The sequence below is a fragment of the Dysidea avara genome, chromosome 9 (genome assembly GCF_963678975.1).
Source record: "Dysidea avara chromosome 9, odDysAvar1.4, whole genome shotgun sequence".
Lineage (NCBI taxonomy): Eukaryota > Metazoa > Porifera > Demospongiae > Dictyoceratida > Dysideidae > Dysidea > Dysidea avara.
In genome coordinates this window covers 24,622,431-24,650,078 of record NC_089280.1, presented here as the reverse complement: position 1 = coordinate 24,650,078, position 27,648 = coordinate 24,622,431, and the positions used below count along the sequence as shown (strand labels likewise).

Genomic DNA, 27,648 nt, shown 5'->3' with positions numbered 1-27,648 from the left:
CACATACTGATTTATGCCGATTAGAAAGGCTGGGCCTCAGACTGTACATTCTAAAGTCAAGTATAAGTAAAAATAACTCACATACTAGTAAAAACAAGTCATGCATTAGTTCCCTACTTGATATATCCGAAGATGAACACACTGAGTCAGCTATTCCCACAATTAGTACTTCGTTACTAATGACAACCAACAAGAACCCACAATTGATCCTTAAATTCGTTTCATCTTTCTTGTGGTAACGTTTGATTACCTGCTGGAAGTGCCACTGATAACTTGTACAGCAATGGTAAGCTGCAAGCTTCAATCTGAGAAAGCATTCCGTTCCGCAGTTTAGTCCATCATTCCGTTCCGTTCCGTTCCGTAGAATAGACCCCACCTCCTATATCTTGCTTAATTACTAATGTACATCTAATTGGGTAGTGTATTTTCTGTCCTCTATGTGTTCCACCAGTGCTCTTATAATTACGATCCTTAAAGGTCCTTGTAGAATCAGCTTGGCACTAGCCGCACAAATTAGCACTCACTTTATCCCGTTATTAGGGTCCGCAATCCGAAAATTCAACTTTTACAAATCGATCCCTCTACCATTGTGGGATGTTCATTGTGATATCCCATTGCTAGATACACCATGAAACCGGAGGCACGATTGTTGTCTTCACAGAAATATCGATTTTAATATTTCGTGAGAAGCAAAAATTATTTTTAAAATTTTGTGCTCCACACAAAGAACAGGATAGAACTTGCTGCTTAGCTAGATATTATCTAGAGTTGATGTAGTTAAAAAGTACGCACAGTAATAAGCAAATAACTCACTGGGTTCTAGGCACAGGGTTGCTTTCTCTCAAAAAGCAGAAAACGAAACAAATTTTCGAATTCAAACTGCCCTACCAGCCAAGACAAGAAAAGCCAACTCTTCCTCATAGTGATGTGATAAGGTTGGATGCATAGTCTGTCTATGCTGTTAGTCTGGAAAGGATCTGAGACTTCTCACCATCTGGGTGAAGAACGTCAAAATTTTCGTGCGTCATTTCAAGGGATTCTCTCAATGGTACCAAAGTGCTTTCCAGTACTTCTGATGCCACACTGGTCACTTAATTTTGTTTAGAATGATGATAAATGATGGATCAAAACGTTTGGTAGTAGTAGTAGTTGGTGTTTCTGTGATTTCATATGATGCAGTATACCAGCAGCTCACCTAGTCTCGCGTAGCCAGACCGCTTTTTCTCCGTCACGGCGCTTATCGATTAGAGATTATAAGCGCCTACTCCGAAATTTCGGAGTAGGCGCTTATAATCTCTAATCGATAAGCGCCGTGACGGAGAAAAAGCGGTCTGGCTACGCGAGACTACAGCTCACCAGGAACTCCACCCAGCTCGAATCAAAAATGAAAGATATTGTGCTTTTTTCGGTTTGGTTTTGGATGTTTTGCAGCATAATGGTGATGTAGAATGATCTAGCAAAGATTTGAAGCTGCTGTGGAGTGTGAAGTCAAATTTGGACGATTTTGCTGCCTCCTTGATGCATACCTTAGAGCGAAGCATGGAAGCCGTGGATGAAATAATAATTGACAACTGCTGCTACCAAACGTTCAGGGACATCTTTTACCATAGTTTTAGTTTATAATTGATGGTTGCTGTGGCTGCAGAAGCGCTGGAAATGACTAGAAAGCGCGGCATAATTCTTTGATGCTACAGAAAATTTTGACGGTCGTCACCCAGATGGTAAGAAGTCTCAGATCTTTTCCAAACTAACAGCATAGACAGACTATGCACCCAACTGTATCAAAACACTATGAGGAAGAGTTGGCTTCTCTCGCCCTGGGTGGTAGGGCAGTTTGAATTCGAAACTTCGTATCTCTTTGTCTGTTTTTCAAAGAAAGCAACCCTGTGCTGGGCACCCAGCAAATCATTTACTTATTTCTGTGCGTACTTTTCAACTACATCATCTCTGGATACGATTTGGCTAAGTAGCAAGTTTCATCCGATCCTTTGTGTGGAGCACGAAATTTTAAAAATAAATTTTGCATCTTGCGAGATACTGAAAACAATCTTTCTGTGAAGACAACAATCGTGCCTCCGGTTTCATGGTGGATCAAGCAATGGGATACTACAATGAACATCCCACAATGGTAGGGGTTTGTAGAAGTTGATTTTTCGGACTGCGGACCCTACCGTTATACGTAAATAGGCAATAAAGGCGGGAGTCAAATTACTATAAAAGCTATGTCAATGCATTGCTTTGTTATTTGTAGCGTACATGTTCGTCGGTAGAATAGCTAGGTAACTGCAATGTCTGATGCTGACAAGAAGAAGCTAAAGGATATCGATGCTCAAATCGAGATGCTGAAAATTAAGGTGGAAAGTCCTACTGCGAATCCTTACTACAGTAGCATGAGGCATAAGGGAACAATAGCTTCCATATGCATTCCCAACAAGCTGTACTTACTTTGGGACAGGAGAAATAAGCTGCAGAGAAAGCTTGGTGCCAGCATTTTAAAATTCTCTGTAATGGCGAACTCTTGCATCAAGGGAAAGGTTATTATTATTATTATTATTATTACTAGGACCGCGTCACATACAACCAAGTACATACACCAACGTGACAGCCCCCCGGTGAGGCTATTAGGTAGTGAATGCATTATCCCCAAATCAACTCAATATGTCACAGTAGTGACAGATATAACACAATAGTGGCATCGTAACTAAAGGCCACCAGTAGCTAAGTGCCAGTACATCATTGGTGTGGTATAAATGGCACAGTGATGTGTACAAAGTATATGTATACAAAACATACAGGAGAGAACTATACATTATTGCAGTATTGTATGCAGCAATACATTATAGGCAACATCACCATGCAGATAAATATTATTAGCCAATATACAGCAATGCATATCAACATCAACTAGAGCTAAGTAAGGTTCATCAGTGATGTAGCAATGGCACAGTGATGGGTGACACACTATAGTTATGCATACACAACTTTCAGGAGATAGCTACACAATGCTGTAGGCGTATGCAAGCCAGATGAACCAGATAAAGGAAGATAGCCAAGCCACTAGAGCCTAGTAGCTATGCCAGGTGAAGGCAAAAAAGATTAAGCACGTATTGAATTGCCTGACACCAACACAAAGAAAGTTCGCCATGCCAGCTACACAAGACAAAATTGTTTACTTGTATTTTATATGTAACTGTAAGCTTATTATAAAGAGCGTGGCATATGTCAGTTTAATGTTTTCTTGTATTGTTTATTTACGTGAATGAATCCACTGGCAGCTGGCATGGAGACTTGAGATGTTACAAACATAAAAACTTACTTGTAATCTTCTTGTTTACACAAGTGGCTTCTGGCTCTCCTGCACGGGCATCACTAATCTTCTTCGCGCAATATGTAAGTAATTAAGCAAGGGTGTGGTACTGGGCGTTATATAGAATTACACGTATGGTCAAGTCATCAGCACAAACAGGAGCGACGATTATACGTTTGTGCCTTCATTCACAGGCTAATCTATCCCCGGTTAGTTCATGTCTCTAGGCCTCGTAGTTTTCTCAAACATTAATTATTAATTATTTATGACGTAATTTTAACCGCGTTTCGTATTATTCTTAGTACTTGGTTGTATAATTATTACTGAGCAGTCAGCCCTGCTGGTGTGCTCAGATTTGCCCGAATACATGTAACACAATTACAATAATGATTGTAGTCCAGTTCTAAAAATGTCAGCATCTGCAACTTCAACAAGATCTACTGGTAAGGAGTTTCAATCATTAATTGTTCTTGAAAAATAACTATTTTGGTGTGCAGTGGTAGACACTTGTGGTAAGATGTAGTGCAGTGGATGGTACTGTCTCGTGGATCGTGATGTTGGTAGGTAGTATGGAGGAATTGTAAGTGATATTTGTTGGTAAAAAATTTTGTGTAAAGTTTGTAGTCGAGATAATTTGCAGCGAGTCTGGAGAGTTGGCCATGAAAGCTGATTTAACATTGAGGTGACAGAACTAAGTCTACCATAATCATTCATTACCCAGCGTGCTGCTCTTCGTTGTACTTTTTCTAGCTCTACAATATCTCCAGTTTGGTGAGGGTCCCAGACGTCAGATGCATATTCTAGTTGTGGCCTGACCATTGTTAGATAAGCAGATTCTTTAACTTGTTCTGAACATTTGTTTAAGTTACGTTTCAGGAAATTAAGTGTTTTAGATGCTTTAGTAACAATACTAGAAATGTGTGGTGACCAAGATAGTGATGTATTAAGGATTACTCCCAAGTAAGTATGTTGATCAGATAGATTTAAGATGTGATTATTGAGGGTATAGACGTGATTGAATGGTGTCAAGGGTCTTGTACAACGTATGACAGGTTCTCGCTCTTAAAACTGATGTAGATTCTGTAGAGTCCAGATTGGCCACTGAATCATACAGGTGTCTAATTACACAAGTGTTTTTATACTTATTTTATTGACAGCTACATTTTCCCTTTCCATACAGGTTCCTGCATGAAGAAGTATAGAATTGCATGCAAATCTACAGGGTATCCCCAACATAAAGCTTTACTGGATCACAGCACAAGCATGCTACTGTTTACCAATGAAGTTGAATACAAGACAGTGCACATCAAACCTCACACTTACTCAGGTCTGTAACTAAATTATTACAAAGGCATTAATTGTTACCTTAGAGCATACAAAATGCATAATTATTGTGAAGTAAAGTGATATGTGGAGATATGCAATAATTTATATCAGTGCATAACATTTAATTTTCTGAATTCAAGGGAACCTTTATGAACAAGTTGGAACATGACAGAAGCAATGCCGCCGTGCTCAAATAAAAGAGGACATGGAAATCTGCTTGGGAGCACCGTTGGCTGAAATCGGTCTTTATATCAAATCCTTGGAACTTAGCACCGAAGAACAATACAATCCAGCAGTCGTGGTGGATGAAGAAAACACCAATGTTGAGCAGAATCACATTGCTGTGTTGACTTATTATTTATTGAAACATGGGGTTTCCATGGAATTTTATCATGAAATATCAATGCTGTTCAAAGATCTCCCTAGATCCTACAAGGTAAATGAGCATATTCAATTACACCTACATGCATACCTACATACTCACATACTTCATATACAGATACACTGACTGACATGCACACATACACACTGTAAAATGAAACTTACAATAATTGTATCGCATTTCATGTTTATAGCTAAAGCAATTTAAGAAAGGAATAAAAGTTCCAACAATAAGCAAGACACCTGGTCCCTATGATGGTGCCCAATTTGATTTTATGGACATTTTTCAACTACATGCAGCAGATGAGGTACGTAGGTATTCAGTGCCATCCAGTAAACCTTTGTGGTTAGTGGTCATGATACTAATTCATTACATATACAGTGAAACCTGTTAATAAGGACACCTGGACATTTTATGATAGTCTTAAAGTCATACATATATGGAAATCAGGAAATCTTGATAATCAGGACATTTTTGGTCTGTCCCAAGGTGTCCAGGTTTCACTGTATATTTGTATCCTCTCTGTAATGGACACTTTATGACCCATAATTTTTGGCTATTTTTTGCTATAATATATATAGAAGTTTTCCTTGTTCTCGAGACATTTTTGCTATTATGGAGATTTTTTTCTATTGTGTCCTTAATTTTGGAGAGTTTGTTAAGAGAGGTCATACTGTACAATCTATAAAACTATAGGGAAAAAATGACACTTTAAATTTCTACCAGTGCTTACAGTAATACATTTAGACATCTATTCATATCCTAGATCAAACAGCATAGACTGTACTATGAAGAGAACCAGTCATTCTTAGTCAAAGTATCTGGGGATGGGGCTCAATATAGCAGAACGTCAAACTTCTGTTTACTGTCTTTCAGTATTCTAAGAGACGACAGCACTCTTAGTTGCTATGGTAAGAGGTACATGCATCATTGTGCTACGCAGTCATAATAATAAGTGGATACTGCATACACAAAAGTGCTAACTGATGGTACAGTATTATATGCATTGTACTATATACATGCAGAAGTGCATACCATCGCAGTCCTGAAGACATCAGAGAGTTATGAAGCTCTGCGGGATGGGTTTGGGGATGCCATTGCATCCATCAATTCATTGGCAGATGATGGAGAAATCACATTAGATGGCATAACATATTCTGTAGAGGTAGTATGCTGTGCGGATTACAAAGTGAGAATATGTATATGCACAATACTAGAATTATGATATGCAAACTTATAACACAGTTTCTGTTAAACCTAATGGGGATGAAGGCAGCCAGCTCACAGCATTCATGTATTTGGTGTGAAGTAAAGGATGTAGACAGGTCACAACAAAATGTCTTACTGTGTACATATATAAGATGAATAATTATCCAGGCACAAAATGAATGTCCGAATTCATGAACAACCCAAAAAAAGAACACTTGCTTCCATTAAAAGAAATGCAAGGACACAATCTCTGGGATGTAAAAATGCACCCCTGCTGGAATTAGAGCTGGACCACATTGTTCCAGATGAGCTCCATTTGTTACTGAGGGTGATGGACATGCTCATCCAAGCACTAGTTGATACTGCTGTAGCCCAAGATCACTATGAGGCACATGATAGAGGGCAAAGCAGTATTAACGCTGAGGATGGGCCAAAACCTTGTGAAGAGTATAAAAGAGTGTGGGGTGCATTTTTATGTCTGGGCACCTAAAAAGGGTGAAAAATTGCAATGGCCATCAATTATGGGACCAGCAAAAAAGAAACTACTATATCAATTGCCATCAAAATTTGGTGTCTGTCAACCAAGTGAGATGGTTGAAGATCTGAAGAAATTATGGGAAGTACGTACATACTTGTGTTGCATAAAATAATAAATGACTGATGTATGCATAACATTGCTAGGATTTCAGTAGTATTTACACAACAATTTCCTCACGTACACCAGAACGTGCTGATTTGCATAAAAAGGTACGAACTATATCACAAGGTGTCGATAATGGTTATGGATTGTTTTCCTCACAGGCTATAGATTGGGTAAAACATTTTATCAAAATTGGGAATGGAGAGTATGCCCTTGCCGATGGATACCAACCCAATAAAATCACTCCGTATATACATGTGATGGTGGAACATGCTCATACAGTAATCAGGAAATATGGAAACATGAAGCAGTTCAGTTGTCAATGTAAGTAGATATAATACAATAATTGTAACATGGGCAGGAGTAATTTGTCTGTGGTAATAATATTATACACATGAGCGCGAGTGTTATCAGGCAAATCAAAAGTGCCCATGTTAAAATTGATATGCTTCATTTGGGTGACTCAACTGCAAGTTTGGTAAATGGCAGGCATGCAAGTGTATATTGGGCCATGTTAACTTTGATTGTGGTTAAGAACAACAAAAAAAGTGTTCTTGTGGCCAAACGTAGTGTGATATCATGAGCATGCAAAAGTTTTGATCGTGGGAGCACAATCGCAAAGAAATTATAAACGAGGCACTTCAAATATGTGTGGTAAAAGCTCAAAGAGCCTGCAGAATGCAAAATGCGAGCACACAACATTTTAAGTGCTTACTAGTCTCGTGTGGCCAGACCAGCTATCTAGCCTCCTATTTTTATTTGTGTGCCATAGGTGGGCTAGGGAGGATCTGGTCAGTTGACAAAAAAAAAGTTGTGAATTTCCACCACAATTCAGTGGATTTGATTTCATTAGCTAGCTGTACATTTACATTAACTTTACCACAAAACTTTGAACAGGACTGATACTGGTACTATGTAGTGTCTTCTAGCCACATGAAACTAAGTACTTACTGTAGTAGCCACAAATAAACTAAAGAATGAATCCATTAAGCACCACATGATGTCATGCTAGCTACTCACTATTAAAATATAAACTAATCAGTGACATTTTCATTCAACAAAACAAACTACTCAATTCATAACTTGAAACTACACAATAATATTATAGCACAGAAAATTACAAAGTTTCATAAAAGAAATCATAGGATTTCTAGGAATGCCTGGAATGCATTAATGAGAGAGGTAGTATATCAAACTATCTCTCACCTATCCTGAGCACTGATAGCAGTGCTATATAGCATTTATACACCTCTTCCCTTTGAAGTGAGGCATGAAAGTGGTACGTAATTAATTATGATTATAGATGGTCTGTATTTATAACACATGAACAAACTGTAGCTGTGGAAAAGAACAACGATGTGGCCAAAAAAACATATTTCCACGGCAGCAATAAATGGGATCCCTCCACTGTTATCCTGCAAGATGAGCACAAGATATACAAATTGAGGCATTTAGAAAGGCCAAAAGGACCATACGAGTAAGTGAATTAACATTTGTAAAATACACTTGCATATTTTTATGAATCAGATTAAAGAGAGATAGCTTTTGGAATGGTGGAGGCATACAAGAGGCACGTGCAAAGTATACCTCGACTTAGTGTGTATCAAGAGAATTCCTGCAGTAATGAAGAAACTGAACTAGAGTCTACATAACATTACAGTGTCATATGTGTGTTAAACATTTGCAATAAGAATAGTAAGCGGCACAACAAGTCGTGTAGTAAGAATTAATTGTACAATAGTAAATGACAGACATGAGAGAATCGATGGTGGGAGTTTGATATGATCATCAGCAGAACGTTTTAGCAAGAGTATAGTACATAATAATAGAAGAGAGAGGAGAGTGTCTAACTCTCAATATAATCCATACAAACACACTGTGCTCAAACCTTCCTACTTCAATCCATAAAACTTCTAGTAATAAATCAATACCTTTAAGTGAACAGAAGTCTGTTGATATTTCCTAATTGAAGCAGTAGAAGTGCTACAACCTCCTTCATAGAGCAAGCCATTTGTCACCTTTGGTGGTTATAGTTGATTGTGCAAGGTCTGAGCACAGTGAATTTGGTGAATCAACTGAAGTTAGACACTCTCCTCCCTACTCTATTATTATGTACTCTTGGTTTTAGCATACTGATTAGTTACACAGAAATGCTAATATTCCAAATTAAGCTGACTTCTATGATGGCTTTGATAACAGGAAGTTTAATGGAGGTGAGTTATGCTGAAGAAATTTAGTTTTATTACCATCACACTTTATTTGCTTCAATGCACGTGCTTGTTTAATTTTCCGCGAGTATATGTCCATAGGGGCACTGATCGTAATGATGAGAGATAGTAACACAAGTAAGTAGTGTGCTATTCATATATGTTAAAGATATAGCTATATTATAATGCATACCTTGTCCAATATCAATTTTTATGCATGTTTATGGTCCGCCTAGATGCAAGTGGAAATAGTGGGGGCCAAAACTGTTGGTGTCATGGTTAGTTTGGCAAATCCTTTAAACAGTGTACACACATTTTTCAGGGTTATGTATTATAGTGTGTGCATAATCCTGATTTGATATGGATAGCATTCCTTCATTCATGTATATTGTAATGATAGAGAGTGGCAATAGTAAATACGGGACAGAGTGGGATGGAAATCGTAGTTACATGTACATGGCCAGGAATAGAAGGTGTGTCAACCATTCAACAAATTTCAATACCAAACAGCAGAGTAATGTTTAATGGTACCACTGTATAGCAGGTATTTAAATTTATACTTCAACAGAATAATAATTATTTGTAAATGCTCCAGCAATTTGGTAAATTTGAAATCAGTGCTATAGGACTTAGAGGCAGGGTTCAGGGGTATTGCATTACCACAGTAATGCAATTATTTAATATTGAGTAATTAATGTATTGCATGACAAATCCAGGTATTTCCTGTACTTGTATACAGCACTTTAATTTGTATCGTAAAGAAAGTTTTGCAGTTAAGATTTACTGAGACTATTCATGGTGAAAGTTTTATGGTAAAGCTTAAACATAGCTTTGTAGTAGCGTAAGTCGCCAATTATCAGCACCATTTCATCACGCAATTGTAATTCCTTAATTCAATGGCATATGAACTTCCAGTTTGAACCATTTAACAGAGCAGTCCTTTGTCTCTTAGTGCACCAAAGTTTAATAATCTCACGTGAGTGAACATCTTGTTATGAGGAAAATGCAATGCCTATCATGTGCCAATTATCGGCATGGGATACCTATTATTGGCAACTGTACTTCCGTGATTGACCAATTATTGGCATGATATGTGATTTTATACGTAACTTCATGATGGCTTGTCAGTTCCTTGTGAAATTTTTATGGAAGGTGCAGTCCTTGGATAACTCCATTTCACAGAAGTTTTACAAAGATGAGGCCAGCCGTTCAGGAGATATTCATGCAGGTTAGATGTAAAAGCATACTGGTTTCCAATATAATATTTTTACACAATTCTATGCTTAACCAGAATGGCTTGTATAACGCTTTAACAACAATAATCACCAAATGAAAACGATTGTAAGAAATTTTTTAGAGGATACAACAGCCCACTGTGAAACTTGGTAGCCTTCATATACCCTGTAGCCTCTATAGTTTACAAGTGCTGATAATTGGCTACTTGGTAATTACCACTACACTGCAAAAATATTTATTTAGCAGAGAAACTTTTGCTGTTTGCTTTGAAACCATGAAGAATGCAAAACTTTCCCTGTTTATGGTACTTCGCGTTCAACACATAATTTAACAGATTTGACAAAACAATTTAGTGAATCCTCAAGGGGTTGCCAACCCGAAATCATGTACAAGGATCCCAATATTCAAAAATATTTCTCGTGGATTAACAATTTGATAAATATTGGTGAATATGCTAAAATTTCATCAGAGATGTTTTCACTTCTGCTTGACCACTGGAGCCTGACAGGAGCACAATTTTGACAGGAGCACAATCTGGACAGAAACTTCTAGCAGTTATTTACTCCAAATAGTCATTGCAGCTACATATAGTCATCGATCATAGTCACCACGACAAGTCATTAATTAACAAATACAGTAATAGTTATGTAAATCCACTTGTACCCATTGTGAACTGACAGAAATGAAAATATCCGATTATGTAGATAATCCAGCTTTTAAAACGTTTAATGGATTTCTTGGATAGTGTAAAGAAGTCCCATGTTGTTGGAAACCCCTCATCCTAATCTTAACAATAGCACAGCTCATTTCAGTGAGTATTTCATTGGATGGTATGCTAATTCTCAAAATCACCTATTTAAAGCAACCACCCACTTATTAAGGCCAAAAAATCTTAGTCTCGTCTTAGATAGGTTCCACTGTGGTTCCACCGTACAGTGGAACCTCAGAAAAGGAAAAACACAATTACATACTACATTATCTTACATCCCATTAGTATAATTAGTGTTATACATGTACTGTTATGTAGAACGAACTTTAATCATCAAGTTACATTATTACAATCCTTGACACTAATATTACAATACTTGACACTAATATTACAATCCTTGATGCAGTACTTGACACTAATACAATCCTTGACATTGTCGTTCCTTACAATGCTGCTTTCTCTTACCTGGGCCTCCAAATTTTTTCTTATCCACACAGTTGACACATTTCTCGCAGTCAGTTGCTAGGCATCCAGTGCATTAACCACAAATACATTTTCCTTTTCCTCCTATACATGTATATAAAGGTAAAGATATATCATCACTGAGGTCATCAGTGCATACCTATTTTAGTTCCAGCTGTAACAATACTTGGCTCTTGCAACCCCTGTCCCATTTGTACTGCTTCCTATCTATTTAATCCCTCTTGAGCCATTTCCTCTTCTTGCACTATTGCTGATTGTGCTGCTTTCTGTTTCGCTAATCTTGCTACCTGCATGGAAAAAAGCACAAAGCTTAACATTCTCAAATGAATGTCATATGGCCAGTAATACCTTCTTCTTTTCTGCTTTCAAACCAACTCTTTGTTTCGCTTTTGATTGCTTAGCACGCTTGCATCTGGGCAGTGTTGAGCACTGAAGTGTTGTTCTTGCTCGTTTAATCTTCCTCCCTGAGATAATTACTGAAGTATCCCCTCTTCTACGACAAAGCAGCCCTTCTTTTTTAGGCATTTTACTTTGGGTTTCCTCATACAATTTTTTCAAACACTGGTTAAAATTGACCAGGACATCAATGTTATCCATGTTGTATGTCAAAATTTCCAGTTGTTTTAACATCTGGCGTGCTTTCACTGATTCAGTTTTGAGCTGTCTTTTGATTCCCCCCTAAAGGACAAAGCACAATCAATTGGCTAAATTGAGATATGCTTTGCACACAGTTACACATAATGTACACTTTACTCACAGGTCATCTACAGAAACATTACAATCATTTTTGCATGCAATAACACATTATGCTGGATTTTGTCACAAGAAAGAAAGTACTCGTCATTAGTGAGACCTACATACTAGACATGGTCACTATAATGAAGCTAGTCTTAGGTCATGAAACACACCTTAGCTGTGTTTACAATTGGGCTACTTCTATAGTGAGGAGGTCTTATTGATGAGGACATGAAGTAGACCTCAGCTATATATGTTTGGGACCTACTTAACATGGTCTAATACAAAGTGATCTTTTCAAAAGGTCATGAAATATGACCATGCAGGCCTGCGAAAACAGAACATGTGGGTACATCCTACTGTTTCAAACTTTCGTCCATTATCTTTTATGCCACTGTGCTATGGTAATACAATTTTTAGCCTGTATTAAACATTTGATTGACTTTATAATAAAAGTTACAGAATGCAAATATATTCTATTCCATCACTGAGATATGACTTGTTATGTGATAGGGTGTAGTTTGTGCCCACATGTCTTGTTTTTGCAGGCCCAGTCACAAATAATAAATATTTTGATGGGGCAATATTACCAATTCAATTTTTTTTTTTTTGCAGATTTGCGAGCAATCCCAATAAATTATGTATTAGACTATATATTGTGGAGGTCTAAGGATAAAAATTTTCTCTGATAACCGTTTGCTGTTAGGCTATACGGTATACCATAGCTGTATTTGGGACTTACTTAACATAGTCACTATAATGAGGTGGTCTTATTGATAAGGTCATGAAGTAGACTTAAGCTATATGTTTGTGACATACACCAAAGTCTTGAGTTAAACAACTTGAGCTTAAGGACTTATACATTATGCTATCCCACTAGGGACCGGCGAGGAGGCTAAAGCCTGTGAATACAGGGAGTCTGAAACATGTAACTGACTTGCTTATGATGCAGTCTTAAACACATTTCAAATATGTGGCTCATACACTCAATGGCATTCTGGGTTGTTGTCACCTCTGTAGTTAAACTGTCAGATTGTGCAGTGAATTATAGTCGAACCTGCATTTAACACACACTTTGGGACCAAATTATTTTGATGAAATTTTACTATTATTGTGCCATGCTCTTTTCTAGAAGGAAAATTGCATTGACGAAGGTCTATATAGGGACCTCAGCAGCTGTTTTCATGTCCTGAATGAGGAAGCCAATGTCCTTTACAGACTGGAAAGTTCCACTGTATTTACAATACAAATTGGCTGATACATGGCAACTCGCAGAGGTTCTGGATTACACAATGTTAACGTTGGTATGACTATAACATAGCCAGTGAGGGTGAACAGTTACATAACTACCATGTATTTTCAGCAGGTTTTTTAATTTTTTATTTTTTTTTTACAGCGAGTAAATATATGTATGTGGTGGATATATAAATCTAATCAAAAACAGCCAAGCTGTAAAAAAAGGAGTGCAGTCCTTGAAAAGGCTATGGTGAAAAAAGATGTGAAATCCAAGGTGGCGGCCAAGAAATGGCTGTGATGGTAGGTTAATGGTAAAAATTTTAATAACAACAATTCAGGTGAATTTGGTGACTTGTTTCTAGCTGATCTCTCTGCAGGGTGATCTGTTCATAGCTGAACTTTCTACGGGGTGATTTGTTTGCAGCTGAACTCTCTATACATGGTAGTTTCTTTGTAGCTGAATTCTCTACAATGTGACTTCTTCTAGCTGAACTCTCTACAAGGTGACTTGTTTTCTAGCTGATCTCTCTACAGGTGATTTCTTTGTAGCTGAATTCTCTACAATGTGACTTCTTCTAGCTGAACTCTCTACAAGGTGACTTGTTTTCTAGCTGATCTTTTTACAGGGCATATTTGTTTGTAGCTGAGTTCTCTACAGGGTGATTTGTTTGCAGCTGAACTCTCTACAAGGTGACTTCTTCTAGCTGAACTCTCTACAAGGTGACTTGTTTTCTAGCTGATCTCTCTACAGGTGATTTCTTTGTAGCTGAATTCTCTACAATGTGACTTCTTCTAGCTGAACTCTCTACAAGGTGACTTGTTTTCTAGCTGATCTTTTTACAGGGCATATTTGTTTGTAGCTGAGTTCTCTACAGGGTGATTTGTTTGCAGCTGAACTCTCTACAAGGTGACTTCTTCTAGCTGAACTCTCTACAAGGTGACTTGTTTTCTAGCTGATCTCTCTACAGGTGATTTCTTTGTAGCTGAATTCTCTACAATGTGACTTCTTCTAGCTGAACTCTCTACAAGGTGACTTGTTTTCTAGCTGATCTTTTTACAGGGCATATTTGTTTGTAGCTGAGTTCTCTACAGGGTGATTTGTTTGCAGCTGAACTCTCTACATGGGAGTTTCATTGTAACTGAACTCTCTACAATGTGACTTCTTCTAGCTGAACTCTCTACAGGTGATTTCTTTGCAGCTGAACTCTGGTTTCTTTGTAGCTGAACTCTCTGCAAGGTAACTTCTTCTAGCTGATCTTTCTACAGGGTGATTTGTTTGTAGCTGAATTCTCTACAGGGTGATTTATTTGCAGCTGAACTCTCTACAAGGTGACTTCTTCTAGCTGAACTCTCTACAGAGTGATTGATTTTTTTGCAGCTGAACTCTCTACATGGTGGTAGCTTTGTAGCTGAACTCTCTAAAAGGTGACTTATTCTAGCTGAACTCTCTAAAGGGTGATCTTTTCATAGCTGAACTCTCTACAGGATGATTTGTTTGCAGCTGAACTCTCTACATGGTAGTTTCTTTGTAGCTGAACTCTCTACAAGGTAACTTCTTCTAGCTGACCTTTCTACAGGGTGATTTGTTTGTAGCTGAATTCTCTACAGGGTGATTTATTTGCAGCTGAACTCTCTACAGAGTGATTGATATTTTTGCAGCTGAACTCTCTACATTGTGGTTTCTTTGTAACTGAACTCTCTACAGTGTGATTTGTTTGTAGCTGAACTCTCTACAGGGTGATCTGTTCGTAGCTGAACTCCTTACAAGGTAACTTCTTCTGGCTGTTCTACAGGGCGATTTGTTTGTAGCTGAGTTCTCTACAGGGTGATTTGTTTGCAGCTGAACTCTCTACATGGTAGTTTCTTTGTAGATGAACTCTCTACAATGTGACTTCTTCTAGCTGAACTCTCTACAGGGTGACTTGTTTCTAGCTGATCTCTCTACAGGGTGACTTGTTTCTAGCTGAACTCTCTACAGGTGATTTGTTTGCAGCTGATCTTTCTACATGGTGGTTTCTTTGTAGCTGAATTCTCTACAGGGTGACTTGTTTCTAGCTGATCTCTGTACAGGGTGACTTGTTCCTGCTGAACTCTCTACAGGTGATTTGTTTGCAGCTGAACTCTCTACATGGTAGTTTCTTTGTAGATGAACTCTCTACAATGTGACTTCTTCTAGCTGAACTCTCTACAGGGTGACTTGTTTCTAGCTGATCTCTCTACAGGGTGACTTGTTTCTAGCTGAACTCTCTACAGGTGATTTGTTTGCAGCTGATCTTTCTACATGGTGGTTTCTTTGTAGCTGAATTCTCTACAAGGTTACTTCTTCTAGCTGATCTCTCTACAACATGACTTGCTTCTAACTGAACTCTCTACAGTGTGATCTGTTCATAGCGGAACTTTCTACTGGGTGATTTGTTTGTAGCTGAACACTTTGCATGATTGTTTATTTGTAACTGAACTCTCTACAAGGTAACTTCTTCTAGCTGATCTCTCTACAGGGCAATTTGTTTGAGCTGAACTCTCTACATGATGGTTTCTTTGTAGCTGACATCTCTATTAGGTACCTTCTTCTGGCTGATCTGACTACAGGGTGACTTGTTTGTAACTGAATTCCGTACAGAATAAGTTGCAATGCAATATAATTGAGTAAATTATAAATGCAGCTGAATGCTTTATTAGGGTGACTGTTCTATTAGAGTATCTCGATCTCGCATTTGCTACACGTAGTTGCCTTTCGAATCATAACTCAGTGGTTTGTAATTCGATTCTTCTGTACTACTGCAAGGACTTTCTATGATGATTATTCCAGCTACATATTGATTTTCAGCTCATTGCTCTAAGCGGTTTGCCTGGTAGATACGAAAACTAATAGTTTTTTATTCATAAAAATCGATTGCGTAATTTTGACACAGGTCGGGTTTTGTGTCATATCTCCGTGGTCTTTATCCCAATTCCTTTCAAACCACAAAAAGGCACTCCTACGATGGTTGCTCCATCTACATATCAATTTTCAACTGATTCCTCAAAGGAGTTTACCCTGTAGGCGTGACAGACCTTCGACCTTATTTTACGCAAATAATCGGTCATAACTCCGTGAATGTTCATCGCATTCCTACCAAAGTTGGTACACAGATCCGCCTTAATGAGCCCTTTAAGTGTACCAAATTTCAGCCCGATCCGAGCACGCATTCGTGGTTTATGGCGGATTTTGCGAATGTGAGAAATGAAGAAGAAGTAGAAGAAGAAAAAAACGAAGAAATTAAAACGAAATTTTGTTCGCTCGTATCTCGGAAATGGCTGGAGCGATTTTCTTCAAATTTGGTGTGTAGACTCCCCTTACTGGCCGACACCTCTCTAGCAAATTTGGTTCCAATTGGATAAGGGATCACAGAGCTACATAGGTGTGAAAATTGCGTTTTCTTTCTTCCTGTTAATATACTCACGGGTGGCACGCCGGCTTCTTGGGCCGCACGACACACTACCGTGTGTCTTGATTGTAGGGCTGGGAGATTATATCAATTGTGGGATTAATTGTAATTGTAATTGTCTCTGAACATCATGATGTTGATAAATATTATAAATAACCATGATATTGTGATATCACATGTAAATATGTGTTAATAAATTGAACATGGTCCAGAAAGCAAGCCTACACTTCTGAGAGTTCATTTTGTGAATAAATCTTACGACATAGTTAAAGTCCACCTACTAAAAACCATAGAATTTCTAAGGATACTTTATTCGTTACTGTTAAACTGTAACTGTGCATGATTTTAATTGTGCTGAACATGGTCGTGTATTTAATTTCATGCTATTGATACATGTGAGTTATAACATCATGATAGTTACCACAATTGTGATGTTACGTCCTATAATCGTGAAAGTAACAAAATTTCACAATTGCTCAGCCCTAATAAATTGAAGCTTTCGACAAATCAGGCTAATTTTTATCCTTTCCAATTCAAACATTCAAATACTATACCGCATACAAAACTGCAAGTATTAAACTAGAAGACAGTGTTTGTTATATATAAGACAGCCAAGTACAGCCACTAATACAAACAGATACTATCAGGTTAATTATTCAGGGCAATGTTTAGGCACAAACACAGATGTTCATTGTTGGCCAGTATAAACATACATCATAGTGTACATGTCATGTAATGTTGAGTCTATAAATATATATATATGTGTGTGTGTGAACACATACTTGAGATTTCTGAATATCAGCAGGTGTACTACACTGGTTGTCACTCAAAGTGGCATCAGTTTCCTCAACCATTTGCACCTGCTGCTCTCCACTGTCTCCACTATCACCATAGTAATGCACAATGGCATCATTGTCAGCTTGAAGGTAAGGACTTTCCCTGTAACTCTTTGGTAGGGCATTCCAACCCCATTCTGGTCTCAAGCTAATAACTGCAAACATATATTTGCAGGGCAGGTGCCATCGTATCCAATCTTTGCATGTACAAGAAAGAGGGTTGCAAAAAATTTACTGTGCATTTAAAGGTATCCAATTTCTTAATTTTAAATATTCCATCTTCATCACTTAAGACAATGTCCTCATCATCATATCGATTTGACCTAGCTTTTCTTTCTAAGCAATGTAGAACAACTGACCGTGGCTTGCCATGCAGGTAATCGGGGACAACATCATTATATTCTCTATACATTGGTGAGCCTTTTAGATTCTGAAGGACATAGTTCCTGTGTAAGTCAGGTAAAAAGCGGTCTGACAGCTGTGTAACTAAAGCGGATAAGGTGAATGATTTCCTCCTTGGCATGAATTTGTATTTGAACAGTTTGTTCATGGCCTCAGTTCCATTGTTAGTATCTACAGCTACATAGAAGTTGTGATCTCGAAATTCCCAAGCCCAACGCTACAAATTAAAGAAGATATAATATGCACAAGTAGGGATGGGCGGTATTGCATTTTTGAAGAATGGTACGGTATTAGGAGCAATACCTCGGTATCACTAAATACCTTTTAAACTTGGGTAAGCTATGATTTGCACTTATACCCACATTTTTTAAAAAGAAACAAATGAAACAACAATAATATTGTGCCACAAAGTAAGTTTTGAAGTATCCCAAAAAGTAAAAACCATTGTGAATACTTCAACATGCACTCACAGCTCTGTGCTTGTCCACAGCGTAATTACGGTTGTATGAGGCTTGACTTCATGTACGTATGGTCATCACTAAACCGCCAAAAATTAATTACTACATCAAATTCGGTATTCGGTATTTTTAGAAAACCACTTCGGTATCTGAAAAATACCTTTTTAACTACTAATACCTAAATACCTCCCAACCCTATGCACAAGATTCCACAACATACGCACAGTTGGGGCTGGGGGATAGTATGAACATATCAGAATATCAGGATGGTATTGCTATCGTGTATCACCTATCATTTGAAAAATTACTATCAGACAGTAATTAAAATGTAAAAATAAATAAATAAAAAATTGAAATACTCATGCAAAACAATTGTAAAATAATATTTGGGAACACAAACCAGGGTAAAAAACCTGTTTAGTCTCTTAGACAAAAACATATCCAAAAGTACATCCCTCCTTGCATATCTCTGTGAAGGTAATAAGTAGATTGTCACTATCATTATACTATTGTCTATCGTGAACAGCATCTTACTATCGTTCAGACATTGAAAAACTCACTATCACCCAGCCCTAGCACAAATACCATACATGATTACTGTTCCTCAACAACCCTACACTCTTCAATAGAACACATACCTCATTAATACACCACACTTACATCAACTATAGATTATTAATTTAACATACTGTACCTGCCATATGCCCTACTACAGAATACACTTGCACAGAAATGCAAGCTATTTATATTAAACATGACTATGTCTACAGTAGCATATTTTGTGCTATTTAGTTCAAGAATATTGCATAGCTTTAGACTGAGCCAGAAAATATGGTGAGCAATTGTTATACCCATGCAATACCCTAACTCATAATCTTAGTTGGTAGATCTGCATTAATATAAAATATGATGACCTGTATACATGCATGCAGTGGTGACTACAATAGTGTAGATGTTTAAGAAGGCCGACATGCCCTTTGTGCGATAAAACTTAGGGACATTTCACCAAAAAAAGCATCCTGAAAATGTTATTTGTTTGTGCCAACAATTACCATCCATCCTACTTAGTTTCACACTCCCATCAGTGTACCTACCATTCCATATGTGACTTGTTATAGAGGTTAAGCTCACCTTGGGGGAATTAAGCCATGAGCCCACCAACCAATTACGGACATTTTCATGCTGTTTCCACACAGTAGACTTCTGTAGTTTCTCCAATGACTGTTTGTAGTGGAAGTCACAAGCTAATTCACTAGCAGAAGGAGCCCATGCACAATCACGTAGCAGTGACAATAACTGTTCTCTTTCATCTACACTGAGACCATTCTTGTGATCTTGAATCCAACGGGTCCACGCCTGTTCACGGTGAAAGTCACACCCGTACACTGTAACACCAGGGAATGTTTTTTCTAATACTGAGATCTCAGCTTCTGAAAAATCGGACATAAAAATGGAGGATTCCATGAACGAAGAACTAACAGTGCTTCTTTAATAGATACAGCACATTTGGACTGCACAATGAAGTCAGCAACAACACAATATCCAACGTTGGTTCTGACACACACAAAGAACAGTGGTAGCTCATATCTCATGGTTTTGTATGTTGCATCAATCAGGGAAATATAGTTTCCATACTTGATCAGCAATTCTTGCTGCCAAGCTACCTGATGAACCCACAATAATGATTCACTGGCATTAGGATCATCTTGTGACTGTTGGTCACTACATGGTCTGAAGAAAAACTTTTCGTTCTGTTTTTCATTTCCCCATCGAGCAACCAGTTCTTGTAGATTTACCTGATCTAGCTTTGAGTATTGCAAACCAAGCCTGGCCTTGTACATGTGGTTTCGTATGTCAGTTGGTGTAGGGTAGTATGCACGGTTGGTTTTGTCAGGTAGCTGATCCCTAAATTCTGCTTTCACAAACTGCTTGGACTTCTGCAACATCTGAATATCCTTCCTTCACTAATTCTTCAATTTTTGCTGCTACCACTGGACTGACCTTCTGCACCACTCCTGCAATAGGTCCAATGAAATGTTTCTGGTGTGCTTCATTTGTTGGTAGGAAGACATAAAACCTTCAAACACTTTCAATGTCAGTACCTTCTGCAAGTGCACTCTTAAGAGAGTGTAATTTGTCTTCCTTTACTTTCCGCATAGCCCTAGCAGACATCCCATCAAGTTCAACACAAAACTGTGGAAATACTTTAAATTCTTTTATGACTACATGTGCTGGACAACCAAACTTGCGAGTCAATTGCAAGCAAACTCTATCAGACTTGCATTCATACTTTTCAAAGTAATGCCTACCATGCTGGCAATCTAAATACTGAGTCCTCACTATTGTAAAGGGTGTATTATTAAACTCTGCAACTATATCACCAAATTTGTGGGTCCAATAGAGCTTTGAAGGCTTCATCTGAAAATGTAAAACACAAGCATGATTATATATACACCATAGAGTGTAACATACATTTCATTTATGAAACCTAGTGGCTAAAATACTTTCTTTTTTTTACCACCAGCCCTAACCTGAGACTGGGATTGCATTACTTGATGAAGTGCCAAGTAGTAACAATACCACAGCATCTGTAAAATTTAATGATATTGTTGGCACCATACAGATGCTATAGTTCACACTGAGGAACTGCGTGTGCAATTGCATGACCTGGCACAGCTATTTCACTAATCCTGCTTACATTAGTTGTCTCTGTGGGTACAAATGCTTTACAGCACATTGAAGGGAAGACTCACTGAATAATTGAGCCACATTTATGTCAAATTCACAAACAGCTTCAGTGTTTTGCTTTGTTAATTTCAGTATACTTGCATGATGGCACAAGTTCTTTAGAAGCAACATCATTATGCATGCTACATAGAGCAGTGCTGGTATTTAATGCTTGGTCTCTGTTCCCGGTATTAAAATGTGGGTCCTGCACGTAGGGCAGGTACCAATGCTAGTATGTATATACTTTTACTTTGCCTAATTTTTACAACTAGCTCAATCATTGTTTACAACTAGACTAGCTTTTCAGCCCTTCATGAAATCCAGGAGCTAGGTACATAGGGGAACTGGGCCCTCACACCTCTGAAACCTGCTAACTTATTTTCCAACTCCATCACCAAGATAAAATCATGACAAATAATTCTCTACCATTAATGGGTCATTTTCCTTCTCTCCATCACCATCCTCAAGTAACTCTTGTTTGCTGCCAGCATCATTTGTACAGCCATAGATGCTCAGCCGTGAGTGAAAGTGAAGTGCGTATTCCCCATGTGGTGGTAGTAGCAATCCTAGGTGATTGTAACACTGGCTCTAAACGTTCCACAAATCCACTGTAGTAGTTTCCATGTTTCTTTAGCACGTTTAAACTTTGCCGCCACTAGGCCTCACGTGATACCAGGTGCTTATGCACGATTTACAGGCGCTTGTGGTTAAGTGACGTAATGTTATGAACTTGCAGCAGACATTATGCGTGACACGAAGACCGCTTTTTTTCCTTTTTTGAGTGATGGTCGGCGGAAAAAAAGGGTCTGGTGAAACTCCAATAGCCGTTTGGTTCTGACTACTCCCCAGTTTTTGGGGATGTTGATTGGTGAAGATGACGAAGAAAGGCGTACTAACGAGGTGCGAATGACGCATTGCAGATCCTGGCACATAGTGTCGTCATCTTCGCGCACATGCTTTTCAGACTAGTCAGTAAAGACTGATAGCGCCACGAAGACGTTCAAAGTGATGCGAAGATGAGCCTTCAGGAGATGATAGAAGATGCGTCGCGTCAGATTAACCTGTGTTTAAAAGAGAAGCAAGTAGAAGCAATCCAGAGATTTTTATCGGGACATGACGTCTTCGTATCTCTCCCAACTGGATATGGGAAATCGGTAATATATGCCATCCTGCCACTGATATTTGATAGAATTCGAGGTAGGGTTCAAGTGTTGGTAGCAGTGTGAATATAAAAGCCCTACAGGAAAGCAAGGAAGCATAATTGTGTGTATCAGCCCGTTGACTGCCATTATGATGGATCAGCAAACCAAATTTCAGAACATGGGTATTAGTGCTGAGTTCGTAGGAGAAGGACAAAAAGATCCTACAGCATGGAGAAGAGTACTTAATGGAGAAGTTCAGTTGGTGTATATAAGCCCTGAAAACATTGGTTGTAATCCCCATTACCGCCATGTGCTTAGATCAGGGACGTATAAAGAAAATCTGGTTGGTGTTGTAGTGGATGAAGCACACTGTGTCAAGACCTGGTAAGTAAGTGTGCGATGTTTACTAAATTATATTATATTTTTATACAGGGGAGATCAGTTCCGAACAGCTTATGCCTCTCTGGGTGATCTACGTAGCATTATACCAAGCAATGTCAATTTTATGGCTCTAACAGCCACTGCCACACATGCAACATTTGAGATTGTAAAAGAAAGGCTGTCATTACATAATCCGATTGTTATAGGAGTGTCTCCTAACAGACCTGATATTTTTCTTTCACTTGTACCTTCCATGGAGTTGGATATGCTGGTAGACACTTTGTGCAATGGTTTGAAGAAGTAGAGAATAGATTTTCCTAAAACTTTGGTGTTTTGTAGGAGCTGCCTAGATTGTGTTGAATTATACTTAGCTATTACTGACAAGTTAGGCAAAGCTATAACTGAGCCACCACGTTATCCTAATTTCTTAGAGTTTCGTTTGGTGTCTATGTACACAAGACCATCGAAGTTATCATATAAAGAATTAGTCTTGTCATTGTTCAGGGATACTCAATCAAAACTTCGTATTCTGATAGCTACCACGGCATTTAGCATGGGAATTGATATACCAGATATTCGCCAAGTGTATCATTGGGGAGCTCCAAGTGATTTAGAGCAATATGTACAAGAGATTGGTAGGGCTGGCAGAGACAGGAAAGTGTCTCGGGCTGTTTTAATAAATAACAAAGGGTATTCTCATGTTTCAAAGCCAATGAAAGAATACTGCGAAAACAAGGACAACTGCAGGCGTAAAGAACTATTAAGCCCATTTATCATGTATCAACACACAGAAACTGTAAAGTGTACTTGTTGTGATGTTTGTTTATTGTCTTGTACTTGTAAAGAATGTAAAAACTGATAAATCAATGCATGTCAGATACAAGTATGTAAAACAATTTATAGTCTATAAGTTTTGATTTGCTCTGTTATCCAATCTTTAAGATGATTAGTGGGGCACTGTTGTAATATAGCATTAAAATTGTGGAAATTAGAGTGTTTTCGTGCAGAGAATTTGTTAAAAACTGACTTCTTTCAATACCTCTTGTACAATTTCAATGTCCTTTGTAAAACTGGGAGGGTTGTGTACAATGGCTTCTCTGATTTCACTTTGTTCCTCAAAGTTGCTACAAATGTGATGTAACACACCAATTGACCGTGCTGCTCTGTTAATAGCATTACAGGGATAAATTGAGTCTTCAGACTTGCTAGCAGCATTGGACCTTAAACCAGTAATCAAGCCTTTCAATCGCTTATTGAGATGCTCCAAATGTAAATCACATGAAACGTTTTTCCCAATTCTTCCTTGAGTGTTAACAAACCTTGACCATTTTAATTGAGCTGCCATACAATCAGACAGTAAACAGTGGTACTGTGATAACATCATTATAGACTCCTTACAATAATTTCTGTGCCCCTTCACCCGAAAAATTACCAGTAAAAATTTCCAATAATCAATAACCCTGTCACCGTCACCTTCTTTAACAGCATCATTAAATGCATGCCAAAAGAGTAGCAGGGTCATGAGTTGAGTGGCATATAAGTGCACCTTGTCACCTCTGTCAACCTTCTTCATGGGATCGAAGCAAATGTAGTTCTGCACTATGGCCTTGGACAAATCTTCAACATTTTCATAAGACCTTTCCGACAACAGTTTTTCTGCAGCAGCATTGACGTGAGCATATAGCACTACTGTTAAAAAGTCTTCACAGTCTTTCATATTATTGTCTGGGTCTAAAGATGCTCCACGGTTCAATAAGATCTTCAATTGTGCTAAGGTGCCCATATTAGATGAAGATGATTTCTTGTAAAAATGTTTCCATATAGCCTATAAAAATACAACATCGGTGTCATGTTTTCGTGGAGTATCCGTTACCTTAAGTAAGCATTGCTTTGCATGCCAGTCTTCAACAACCGGCAACAAACCCTCTAAACGATCCCTTCTGGAGGTTATACTGGTGACATGGTCACACTGAATGCTACGACTTCCTCTAGCTCTTGCCACGGTGAGTTGGTCCCCTCCAAACAATATTTGGTGAAACGTTTCTTCTTCCACTTCCATTAAACACCCATCATCAAACAGGTCATAATACTTCTTTACATTTGTAGCTGGAACATATTCATGTAACTTCTCCATTATTTCATCGAGTTTATTTTCATTTCGTTGAAAAACTCCAATAGGAACCTAATTATAAGATTAACAGAATAATATTAGTTGTAACATGCTATTACCAACCACTTGTGATTTTGCAGACATTTCTTCAGAGTATTTACTATTGATGTGCCACTGTACATCAAAGGAGCAACATAGTAAAGTTACATTTTCTAACACAATCATTTAACCTGGACAATAGCGTTATCACATCTTTGTTAAGTCCATCAATATCAGTTTGGTGAATTAAAAGTTTAGTGATGTCAACCTTAGCATCAGAAGGTGCAACATCTGACAGTGATGATAGGTCTATCCGGTCTTTGACAGCATACATGTGAAAGGCATGCATAGAGATGGTTTGCCTATTGTGACGATAAAACAACTGTCGAAAATTTTTGTCGATGTTGTATCCTACTAGTTTGAATCCTGACCACTTCTGAGGTTGTTGGCTGACCGGATGTGAATTGACTGGATCTGAACTGACTAGTAGGTTGACTGGCTTGTAAGTTGACTGGATCTGAGCTGACTTGTACGTTGACTGGATCTGAGCTGACTTGCAAGTTGACTGGATCTGAGCTGACTTGTAAGTTGACTGGATCTGAGCTGACTTGTAAGTTGACTGGATCTGAGCTGACTTGTACGTTGACTGGATCTGAGCTGACTTGTAAGTTGACTGGATCTGAGCTGACTTGTACGTTGACTGGATCTGAGCTGACTTGTAAGTTGACTGGATCTGAGCTGACTTGTAAGTTGACTGGATCTGAGCTGACTTGTAAGCTGACTGGAGTCAAATTGACCGGTTGTGGATGTGGGCCAACTGGAGGTAAGCTGACTGGCTGAGAATGATAGAATGCCAAAGCGTCACCATTACTAGATATCTGCGAAATAGCAACAGACAATTCCTGTATAGTAGCTGACAACTCGCCAATGGTAGGTAAGTCAGTACTTGTTTGGGGAACACTAGAAGAAATGTCCATAAGTGTCGCAGACAGTTCTTCAATCGTAGTTGACAGATCTCCCAAACTGGGCAGTTCTGCTGTGTCACCAATGGCAGGTGGTGCTATGTTAGCTGGCTCATCAGCCTGCTCATCCTCACCATCATCAAATAACAAATCAATCTGACTTTGACTCAGACTGTATGAGTCACTCTCACTGAGAGAGCTGTATGGAGGTGAAACGACAGAAGTGTCACTTTCACTATCCAACGTCTCAAAAAACCCAGGATAGAGCAAGTTATGAATATCTGAATTCTATGCAGAAAAGTATTACAACGACACAAAAATGATATTGCAATGATACCTGTGCTTGCTCAGGCTGTATTCGTTCTATCAAATCACTGCGCCATGATTTAGGAAGGTCGTCATAACCTTTTACGATGCCATCAATCACATTAAGTGTGCCCTTCATTGTGTGATTGGCATAACATCAGTGGTTGCAAGCATTTGTATATCTGCACAAAAATTATAATTCATAAACCACAATATTGCTTATTTAATCACCTGCTTATGGACTCCGTTCGCATAAAATAATGATATTATTTTTTGCAGCAATCCCATTCTTTGATGTCTCCTCTTCAACAGCATAGAAACTATTGTACAAACTAACAGCTGGCAGTTTGCTGGAGTAATAGCTGTTAACAGAGATAGTAAAGTTGGCACATGTTTTTGTATTTCATCCCATATTTGCATCCAAGAAAACGTCTTGATGGTCTCGGAATTGCCTCTCAATATGGATGAATGTTGATCTGAGCATATGTTTTTAAATTCTCTCCTGATAATCAAGCTCAGTGATTTGATAATTTTGGCAGAATGTAGCTTTACGACTGTATTACTGAAGGAAACATAATTTCGTCTTGCAATCCTTTTCACTGGTGACAGTCGAGTTGGTGTCATATCATATCGCTTGTCTCCAATCAGCACCTATTGTGTAGAACAATTCAAAGCAATGCTTAAGCCAATACATCAGCTACATGAACACAATAAGAAATACGAAATGATAGTTCATTTCCTTGTGGCCATTTAAATACAAACAGACAATAAAAGTCTGCAGTATACAGTACACTACAAATGTAATATTTCTGTAATTAATTGATATGAGGTAATATTATTAAGGCTTCAACATACTGAAACTTTTAATGGATCTGTGATTCGTTTAGGTCGACTGTTTAATCTTTTCGGTCTAGGAGTCTGTGAGTCTGGTGGCACAGTACGTTTACGGGAGCTTCCAACATTGCTCACAAATCTCTGGAGCGAAACTGACAATTGCTGCTTCAATTCTGTTGTTTCCTTCTCATTTTCCACCAGTTTCTTCAAAACTTGTAAGCGTCCATAGCAGACGACAGAATCATCCCTAAATTCATTACAATCATGAATATTCACGTTGCAAATCTCCAGAAAACATTCTTGAAGTTTAGAGAATTCTTCATTATACGATGTAAGCTTTCTCCTATGGTTTTGCCCTTTGCTTTTGCTGAGATCACAAGTACAAATACAGCAGCATTTCAAAAACGAAGCCTGGGCCTTTCAAACAAACAAACTTCAATAATCATACAAACGACAATGTAAATCAACCTGAAGGCTCATCTTCGTATCACTGTGAACATCCTCGTGGCGCTATCAGTCTTTACTGACTAGTCTGACAAGCATGTACGCGAAG

General features: G+C 38.2%; 3 protein-coding genes and 1 pseudogene across 4 annotated transcripts; 2 read left to right on the top strand and 2 right to left on the bottom strand.

Moving 5' to 3' along the window:
- The first annotated feature begins 3,220 nt into the window (after positions 1-3,220).
- LOC136265972 (uncharacterized) lies at positions 3,221-8,625 on the top strand. The gene is made up of 16 exons (XM_066060912.1): positions 3,221-3,750; positions 3,805-3,989; positions 4,058-4,127; positions 4,184-4,267; positions 4,317-4,421; positions 4,488-4,634; positions 4,774-5,069; positions 5,209-5,322; positions 5,782-5,926; positions 6,041-6,204; positions 6,261-6,340; positions 6,393-6,844; positions 6,906-6,971; positions 7,026-7,188; positions 8,203-8,341; positions 8,392-8,625. Exons 7-12 carry the CDS (start codon positions 4,839-4,841, stop codon positions 6,712-6,714), a joined length of 1,056 nt encoding a protein of 351 aa, XP_065916984.1. The 5' UTR covers positions 3,221-3,750; positions 3,805-3,989; positions 4,058-4,127; positions 4,184-4,267; positions 4,317-4,421; positions 4,488-4,634; positions 4,774-4,838; the 3' UTR covers positions 6,715-6,844; positions 6,906-6,971; positions 7,026-7,188; positions 8,203-8,341; positions 8,392-8,625.
- Positions 3,605-20,833, bottom strand: LOC136265974 (uncharacterized). Its single transcript, XM_066060914.1, has 7 exons — positions 19,726-20,833; positions 17,681-18,353; positions 11,848-12,177; positions 11,639-11,786; positions 11,482-11,583; positions 6,051-6,188; positions 3,605-5,062 (listed from the first exon to the last, which is right to left on the bottom strand). Exons 2-4 carry the CDS (start codon positions 17,897-17,899, stop codon positions 11,703-11,705), a joined length of 633 nt encoding a protein of 210 aa, XP_065916986.1. The 5' UTR covers positions 17,900-18,353; positions 19,726-20,833; the 3' UTR covers positions 3,605-5,062; positions 6,051-6,188; positions 11,482-11,583; positions 11,639-11,702.
- A 1,246-nt stretch (positions 20,834-22,079) lies between these two features.
- LOC136266086 (uncharacterized) lies at positions 22,080-23,711 on the top strand (annotated as a pseudogene).
- Positions 23,581-27,648, bottom strand: LOC136266087 (uncharacterized). Of its 2 annotated transcripts, XR_010705905.1 has the most exons (4): positions 26,493-27,648; positions 26,293-26,443; positions 24,718-26,243; positions 23,581-24,669 (listed from the first exon to the last, which is right to left on the bottom strand). XR_010705905.1 is itself a non-coding variant. In XM_066061050.1 (3 exons), exons 1-3 carry the CDS (start codon positions 25,096-25,098, stop codon positions 23,860-23,862), a joined length of 1,140 nt encoding a protein of 379 aa, XP_065917122.1. In that variant the 5' UTR covers positions 25,099-25,149; the 3' UTR covers positions 23,584-23,859. The 2 variants fall into 2 exon arrangements, 1 of the variants encoding a protein (XP_065917122.1); XM_066061050.1 differs by lacking the exons at positions 26,293-26,443; positions 26,493-27,648 and having other exon boundaries at positions 23,584-24,669; positions 24,718-25,026; positions 25,078-25,149.